General features: G+C 34.5%; 1 protein-coding gene across 1 annotated transcript in view; it reads left to right on the forward strand.

Moving 5' to 3' along the window:
* The window catches only part of ADGRA3 (adhesion G protein-coupled receptor A3), a 57,674-nt gene that overhangs the window by 20,108 nt on the left and 27,928 nt on the right, over positions 1-9,638 (forward strand). The window contains 6 exon segments of the mRNA XM_010710354.3: positions 3,692-3,763; positions 5,053-5,124; positions 5,802-5,873; positions 7,530-7,690; positions 8,149-8,362; positions 9,280-9,444. Coding sequence (XP_010708656.1) covers positions 3,692-3,763; positions 5,053-5,124; positions 5,802-5,873; positions 7,530-7,690; positions 8,149-8,362; positions 9,280-9,444 — 756 coding nt within the window.

The following is a 9,638-nucleotide window of genomic DNA, read 5'->3' on the forward strand; positions in this document are numbered from 1 at the left end:
CTAAATAATAACAAAGGTTTACCAATTATTTTTTAGAATTTAATATTATAGCTTGGAAAATATGCAGTATAAAGGGAGTGTTACTTGTGGACAGTCCTTTTTCATATATATATATATATATATAAAATGTAGATGCCTGAATAAATTAAAAAAAAATAATTTAAGAACTGAATAGTTTTTCAGGCAGAGCAGTTTATGATTATAGTTTCTGTTGTTATGGTGCTGCAGAGTGTGGACTTCGCATTCTGCTAATGCTGGGACTTTTTCAAGTCTTTATGAGTGATTGGAGAGTGTCAGTATTTCTTGTTTGGATGTGTTCAGTGTTTCTGAACAGAGAAAGTGGTTTTATGGATATTCAGGAACTTGTTTTCTGCATCAACTTTAGTTCTGGAAGCTCTATTTATGAAAGATGAGTTAGACAGGAAATTTTTTCTTCAATGTCTGTTGTGAAATTGAGTAGTTCAAATATTCTGGACTGTTGGAAATACTGTAGAAACTTATTAATGGGGGAAAGTAGGGCTTCTTTTTGTGTATACCCCATAGAGCTGTAGGAGGGAGATGTTGGCTTTTTATAATGATTAGTGGATTTTTGTAATTTCTTAATTTCTTTATGTCCATTCTGAAAAGGAACATTTTATACGTTAAGAGTCCCTGGTAGCCAATATGCCCTTCCTTCATTCAGAATGAAGGGGTTGTTCAGTGGTACTTGCGAGCTAAATAATTTTTATTTCAGTAGTTGTATGTGTCATTCATGCCTCCAGGATGCTTTAGGAATTACTTAAACAATCTTTATTGTCTTGAGACAGAAAAAGATAAATTGTAAATATTGTATATTCTTAGGTAAATAATGTATACATGCACTTTTAATTGCAGACAACTGGACGCAGAAACATACAATTTTATAATAAAACGATTTTTTTTAACATGACAAACCATAGGTAAACATAAGTATTCTTTTTTTTTTTACTTGAACCAAATAACATTAGGATTGGTTGTCAGGCATTCAGTGTTCTTTTTTCTTGTTAGGAGTTGCAATCTGCCTAATTGATCACATATTTGAGGAGAGAGTTTTTTCAACTGGACACAAGAAAATCCTTCGTAATGAGAATAGTTAAGTAGTGGAAGAGGTTGCATGGTTCCGCAGCAAAATCTCCATCCTTTGAGGTTGTCAGAACTTGACTGGATGTAACAGTGGAGCAGCTGATCTGATTTAGTTGTGCTTTGAGATGGAGTTGAAACGTATGACCTCAACAAATCCTGAACTGAAGCCCTTCTAATGGATTTCTATGTGTTTAAATAAACTTTTATTTGGACAAATAGATAACTACATCCTGTATTGATTCTGTTGGTTAAGTTTTGCCAGAGAAAATGATTAAAATCAGCGAGTTAAGATGACTGAATTCCAATTGCTAAAAACCAGTAGTTCTGTTGGCAGATATTTAGAAGCAGTAAAAATAGAACAGAGATCTCTAAGCCAAACATAACTTTCTAATAAGATTGTCTTCTCCACCCCTTTCATGAGACTCCCACTAATTCAACTACAACCGCAATTTCTTCTAGAAACACTCCCAGTTCCTGGCGTCCTGGCAGTTGCACCCGCTCGTGCATCAACATCTTATGCTATTTCTGAAGAGATGCCAGACATGTCAGCACTGCCATAATTTTGTGCTCTTTCGGTGTCTTTTACATTTCACAGTTTTCATGCTTTAATGCCTTTTGAGAGATGAACACATGAGTTGTCTTCCAAATGACTGCAGTGAGGAGGGGGATGAATCCCATCAGACTTTCCTGACTGTTGGTGTTGTGAAAAAGCTAACAGTTGTCATATTCAAGGTTCTGGGCTGCTTGTTTGTTTTATCGTTTCTTGATTGCTTCGCTATCTTAATTCAAAACATTGGAGTATACATTGTATAACTACTGTGAAAAGGTGACAATTTTGTTTGTGTTGGCATTTCTTTTTAAAAAAAAAGTTCTGGTTTCATGATCCCTTCTGGAACTGGTTTTAAGGCTTATTAAGGGAGGGAAAAGGCAAAATATTACGTAAATCTGGACTAGTCACTTACTGTAAACTAATCCAAAATAGATTTCTGTCACAGTAAAACTCTCACCTTTAATTTTGAAAGTGTGTTGTTCTTGTTTTTCCACTGAAGTGTTAAATGTAAGTAAGAGATGCATCAGGGAATTACGATTTGAATTAATGAAATTAAAGATCACTGATAATCTGAACTACTGGGTTTCCAAGGCATGCTGCCAAGATTTTTTTTTTCTCCCCAAGTGGGAGTTCCATGGCTTTTAAATTAAAACTTTAAGTATGAACAGTATCATTTTTCTTCCTTGCCCCAAAGACTGATGGTAAATAAGTGATGGCCAACATTTCATATGCTCAGATTTGTCAGTGTCAGGACTGGATTTTTCAGCCTTCTTGAAAGAGCTTCAAAAATGTTCACTTTTCAGATCCCTGTGTGGCAGTCCCTGCTCCATATGGGGGCAAGAAAATGAAATTGAAATAAGAGATTGGTGTATATACCATTGCTTTGTTTAGTTTTAGTTTGCAGTGCTGCAAGGTAAAGTATTTCGACTATTGAAAATATGTCTTAGGCTTGGCATTGAGGCATGAAGCATGTGCCATTGTCTCCTGTACCCTATCTGACTCATCTGGCTGCAGGAAATACTGTTGTGAAATCTTGTGGCAAGCTTTTCTTTCCATTCATGTGTATCTGCGTAATGGTAGATATAATCCTCATGTACTGTTTTTTGTTTTTTTGGGTTTTTTTTTTGGCAGAATTCTTAATATTGCAGTAGATTTAAATATTTTTTTTATTCCAGCTCTCTAAAACACTGCTTTTAATTGGATTTACTAATTTGTTTTCAACTGTGAAGCTTTCTTGTATTACCAAAGGAATTAAAACTTTTTCTTGTCATAGTGTCTGAGAAGTTTTGAATCGTAATACAGTACAAATATTGGATGAGTAAGGAGGAAGAAATATTTTTAGCAGTGATAAAGTTTGTTCAAAACAGTAAATGCTGGCAGATTTCTGCTTTCTGTGATCTTTGAAGCTACACTGTATCTGCAAAACATCTGAAGTTATGCATTAGAACTCCTATGTCACTTGTGCAGTTAATAAAGCAGATTAATAACTACGGTCTTCTGTTCTGAAAATGGAAGATCTAAAAATTTATGCTCTGCGTTTTCACTTTATTTGGGATTTTCAGCCAGGGCTTTCTTTTTTTCCAGTAATATTAATGGAAACTTTCAGTTGTCTGCTGTATTTTTAGGATCTTGTTTTGCTGCTTTTGGTAGACGTTGAACAAGTATTAAAATGTGACTGAACATTATGACACCAAGTTAAAATGCATTGTACTGTGTAATAAGCAAATATAGTACATCCTGAGCAGCTGTAATCTATTTGGATACTATGGTAAAAATATCTTCAATTGTACCCTTTCTGTACTGAAAACTGATAGGACATTTAAAATAACACATGCTGTTCACGTTCCTCTTTCTCGTTAAAATATGGACTTGCAAATTTTGAAGGATGTGATTATGTCAGAAAAATGAGAAATGTATTGTATAGTGTTTTGGGGCAGTTTGCAAATTAGCTGAGACAATTTAGGTGTAATCTTGAATCGTGTATGTCTACACTTAATGGGTAGTTTGTGACTGAAGTAATGTCTTAATTTTTCTCTGCAGGGACCTTAAGAACAACCTTATAAGTACTATAGATCCAGGAGCTTTTCTGGGGCTTTCATCTCTGAAAAGACTGTAAGTAGTATATCTAGCCCATCAGTTTAAAGAGGAAAAAAAAAAACAACACAAAAACAACAAACAGAAAAAACTCAGAGAGTAAAGTCTTATCGAAGTACCTCTCTTTAAAATATATAAATATCTTTTTCTATCTTTATATCTATGCTTTTATATATAGGAATGCATATATATATTGAGAGTTTTGCTGTCTAAATATATACACATCTACACCTATATATAAATAGAAGAACAGAGTCCTTCAGTTGATCTGACTGAAGATCATCTAGTGCTTGTGGCTTGATCTTACTGGGGGTCTCCCTTGTATTATTCCTCTCTTTTTCTATTTCTGTGACTTCCGACATCACTAGGTGAATGTTCAGTCAGAGCTTTGATGCCATCAAGTGTTGCTTTGATGAACGTTAAATCTCTCTTGGTTTAGTTTTTTTCTTCAAAAGGTCATAGTGGAACACAGAGTCCCTTGCTATTAATATTACGCTGTAGCAACAGTGCTGCTAATGCTGCATTATTGAAGGTTGTGCCAATGTTGCCATTAACACGTTGGAGGATTTATACCTTGACTCAAAACTGTCTCAGATGAAGCTTGAAAAACAGGATGTCAGTATGACAGCTTTTCTTAAAGACTTCCAATTTTCAAAATATCTGGAACAGCTTTTACAGCCTGGAAGTCTTAGTGATTTTTACTTTTTAATTTTGCCACTTTCCCTCTTATATTTTCATCACGTATATTTGTCATTGTTTAGGTGATCTGGCTCACTTAATAGGAGATTTGTTTGTAATTGTTCTTCTTATAACCTGAAAAATAAAGCTGAAGGACCAACTATGGACTTCTTGAAGCTTAAGTTTTATCCCTTCAAGAGTTATTAGGAATTTTAAGATCTACATTATGAATAATGTAATATCATGTCTATATTAATATATATCTGTGTGTCATAAGAGAACTGATACAAATATTTTGGCAGGTCAAAAAATTAACTGAAGTAGCACATGGCTATACTGTACAAATGCAAAAATATGCTTTGTCGTGAAACAAGCAAAGATTATTAAGTAAGAAGTGACTTGAAAGCTCCATTTGAGCAAACTGTTACTGTTTTAGAAATGGGGTAAGGAGTCTGCGCGCGTCTATGTTTGTACATCCTGTGCCTTTTGATTTTTTTTGCTGAAAATTCTGAATGTGTATATGGTGCATTCCAGTATTCATGAATTTTAGGTAGAAGACTTTGGTTTTTAGACTGTATGCCATCTTGAAACGAGTTTATTCTCATGTTTTACATTCTTCTTATTTGTAGAGACTTAACTAATAACAGAATAGGCTGCCTGAATGCAGATGTGTTCAAAGGACTTGTAAATCTTATTAGACTGTAAGTATAATGTTGTTGCATATTATTTCATCTAAGTATTTTTCCCCTGTAAGTTAATCTTTTGTTTCAGTGGGACTCTTGTTGTAAGCAAGTGCCTGAAAGACATGGAGCCTGAGATGTATATTATAGTTGTCGCTAAAGTTCTGCTATAACAAACATTTTATTACAACATGTTAGTGATAACTTATTAATTCACTGTGAGCAGTGAAATTAGTTTTAAACTTCTTGAAATACATAATGAACCATGCATAGAATGGCCTGGGTTGACGAGGACCACAATAATCATCTAGTTCCAACCCCCTGCTCTGTGCAGGGTTGCCAACCACTAAACCAGGCAGCCCAGAGCCACATCCAGCCTGGCCTCGAATGCCTCCAGAGATGAACATTGCTGGTTGTTGCTTTTAGTAAAGTATTTGCTATCAAATCTTGCTTGCTTCCAGTCTTAAAATTCTTGAGCTAAAAAACTATTAGGAAACAATTTTTTTTAGTGATTTTTTTTTTTTGCTAGACTGTGAAATGTGATGTGATTCTGTCATGTGAACTACAGCACTGTGCCATAATAGTATCGTGTAGGTTTTTAAAATAATGCTGTCTTGAAGAGGGAATTTTTATACAGGTAAATTTCAAATGTCAATCTCTCGAGCATGAGTTCAAATAATTTTACTTCTATTTCTTAGAAATCTTTCTGGAAATCTGTTTTCTACGCTTACGCAGGGAACGTTTGATCATCTTGGTTCACTGAAGTCTCTGTAAGTACTTACTGCATCTGATTTTAAAGTGCATGATCGTTTGCTCTTCACAAAAAGTCCTTATTGTATCATAAAGCATGCTTGTATTTTCTTGGAGTTCCTATATCTTTGAACCAAAAATAGCTGAAACAAATTACAGTAATATTCCAGATTTTGAATGAGAGTTTTTTCACATTGATGTGTGCTCTCACCAGCCAAAAATAAATAAATAAATAAATTAATTAAAAAATTAAAAAATTCTTTGTAAGCGCATGGAAAATATACATACAGATGTCTGACGATTTAACTACCCTCAAAAAATGCTTGGTGTTTATTATGTAGATGTAAAAGAACAGAGTTATACCAACTTCAGAGCTTGAGAAAGTTTTACTTTGTGTAATTTATTACTTCTTATCTTAAACAAATAGTATCATACACCCTTTTTCAATCAAGGGAACAAATTTTTTAAAGGAAAATTTTAGTCTTACCTTGAAGCATGATAGTTTTGTTACACGTACCGGTGGCTACATCTCAACCTCATTTTTCTCCTCTTTAATTTTATGAACTCTGTGTAAGAAAGGAAGTTAAAAATTTTGTCAGTGCTTATGATTAGCTTGCATTTTTCCCTGATAATCGTTTACTTGTTCACTGTACTGGGATTCCTGGCTTTGGTATTGAGAAAATTGATTGCATATAAATGTTTTCTTTCCTCCTCCGGCTTCTTTTAATTGTTAATAAGTTGTTGCTACTGAATTTTTTTTTAATTGTATACAAGAAGATTTCTGTCCAAGAACATCATAGGCTTGGTGAGACAATCTGAAAATAACTGTTGCTGTTAAAAATATATGCCTGGAGGTATTCCTGTGAACAAAGACTAAATGGAGTTTCACAAGGACGTTGATTTAATATTTGAAGTGCTCTCCCAGTGATGATGTTCTATCTTCCAGACATTTGCAAATATGAAAATTAGGCTTTTAATAGAGGTAAAAACAGTGTAGACACAGTGATCCATTTTGATGCATTTTAACTGTTTCTAAACTGGTAGACTGTTAATGCTCTCTTTGAATTTAGCTGACTTCAGCAGACACTAATGGAGGTCCCGGTTTTTCTTTTTAAAAAGAAATATTAAACTATATGCAGGAGATTTTATTAATCACTGAAAAACCTTACATGATTTGCATATAGAGCAAAATAATCCTTAAGGCTGTGTGAGTAGTGCCTCATAAGAGAAATAAGTGAGAGGATATCTTTGTATTTCTGTTGTTTCTTAATGTTAAAGCATCTGATTGCTATAATAACCTTTTGCCAGTGAAGTGTGTTCTTACGTTGTGGTGATGCATATTCAAGGAGTTCTTCATTCTGATTGCTTAAGTAATGTAAATTCCCTCAGTTAAAGAAATTACTAGAAATTATTTCATACACAGGTATGGCATATTATCTGTACGGGGAGGATTACTTTCCTGGGAGGTGTGTGCTTTTGCGCTGGCACCACAGCTTGCAAAGTGTTAGAGAAGCTTCCGTTATGTAGTAGCAGGCCACACAGCTGTGTTCTGGGGCTTGGTTGTCTGCAGCCTGCATGTCTACAACTGTGCGAGGCCATCTGCAGCTATTCCTGTAAAGCTTTCAGTTATTTGAGTGTTCCATTTTGTCACTGTGAATACTCATTTTGTGTTGCAGAGAATTTCAGACTGATTATCTTCTTTGTGATTGTAACATACTCTGGATGCATCAATGGCTAAGAGAAAGAAATATAACCGTACGTGAGACTAAGTGTGCCTATCCCAAGTCACTTCAGTCACAGACAGTGACTGGTGTTAAGCAAGAGCTTCTAACCTGTGGTAAGCACTTCTGACAACTAGTCCTTATTTGCTAATTCATTCTCTATTCTGTTAATATTGTTGAGCAGACTTTTTGTTTATCTGAAATTCAGATAATGAAATTTGGTAATAGTGATCCTAGAGACTCATTTTTATTCCTCTTCCAGTGTTGCTTGCTTTCAGAAATGTCTGTGATTCTGTTGTGTATGTATGAATACCTGTAATGCTAGTCTATGACATTATGAAGAAATAAAATACGTAGGCATATTTTTCACTGTTTTGTATTCATTCTTCTAAATGTGGACTATCAAATTATTTCTGAATTTAATGGAATATACACTTTGAGTTTGAATTTTTGATGCATCAAACATCAGCTTATTATGTGGCTATACCAATAGCACACCATTGTTTTTCCTCTTCTGAAAAATATTATGTGACATTTCTGGCTATTAATTTTGCTTTTATTTCTTGAATTTTAGAACCTCCTCTTGAATTACCGTCTTTCTATATGACTCCATCTCACCGCCAGGTTGTTTTTGAAGGAGACAGTCTACCCTTCCAATGTATGGCTTCATATATTGATCAAGACATGCAAGTCTTGTGGTATCAAGATGGAAAAATTGTGGAAACAGATGAGTCCCAGGGTATTTTTGTTGAAAAAAATATGATTCATAACTGCTCACTGATTGCAAGGTAAATGTCTGCGGAGAAACTGTATTTCTTCACTCTTATTCCCTGCTCTGATTTAGTGACTATTTCAAGGACCAGTAAGGCCCACATAGGGTGAGCGTGTGTAGGCAGAAACTTTCCTATCAAGGACACAGTCTGTAACTTCATATCTTACAGTAACTGGTTTTGGTCGTTGTTACTAACTATTAAGGAGGGAACTCTAGAGATTGTGTAGTTGAACTCCCCCTCCTCCCACCCACTCCCATTCAAAACAGAGCAGATTGTCCAGGGCTGTTACAGCTGTATTTTGAGAAACTATAAAGATTTCCTAATGCAGTTAACGTTAAATAATAGTTTGTGGTATGATACATTTGTCATCTTAGAATGTTAAAATTGCAAAAACAAGTCTTTTAGGTAGGCACGTGGAATTCTTCCCTCTTGTTTCTGACTACACCACATTTGGTAATACTGAAGTTCTCCAGCAGACACTTACATATGTATAAGTATTATTTATTCCACTTACAGTAGATTTTTGACTCTTTCAGCATCTACGGAGTGATTATGTGTCTAGTAATTGCATTAGCAATTAGAGATTTATCACAAATTATGCGCTTAGGTAATTGTCTTAGTTTGACATTTCTGCAACAACTGTTAAGAGCAGTGGTAATTTGGACTTCCTATCTCTTCTTTCAGAAAGTGAGAAGCTTTTTTTCATAGCTTTTCTTTTTTTCTCTTGCCTTAGCATATAAATGAGAGCTAGAAGAATAGCAAATATTTCTGTGTTTATTACAGTGCATTTATTCATTGATAACTTATAAGATCCCAGTTTTATGTAGCTAGTAGATTTTTACATTTTGTATCTGTGCTTTATTTGTTTTGGTGAAAACTTAATAAATTGTTGCAAGATTGTTGAGGTTTGTTTGTTTATTCTATCTTCCCAGTGCACTGACAATCTCAAACATTCAGGCTGGCTCCACAGGAAACTGGGGCTGCCATGTACAAACCAGACGTGGAAATAATACAAGGACAGTAGACATTGTGGTATTAGAAAGTTCTGCACAATACTGCCCTCCAGAGAGAGTTGTGAACAATAAAGGAGATTTCAGGTTGGTTTTTAACTGAAGTTTTTTGCTTTAAAGATGCGTACTTCAATCTTCATTTGTAAATTATATTGATTGGATTTTTATCTATTCTGGATTAATATGTTGAAGTGCACACAACTGAGTTAGTAAATTTTTATCTTGTTAATTTGCATCTTTGGAATAGATGGAAAGTAAACTGTGATATTCTGGTTTATATA

This window comes from Meleagris gallopavo, chromosome 4, assembly GCF_000146605.3.
Source record: "Meleagris gallopavo isolate NT-WF06-2002-E0010 breed Aviagen turkey brand Nicholas breeding stock chromosome 4, Turkey_5.1, whole genome shotgun sequence".
Taxonomy (NCBI): Eukaryota; Metazoa; Chordata; class Aves; order Galliformes; family Phasianidae; genus Meleagris; species Meleagris gallopavo.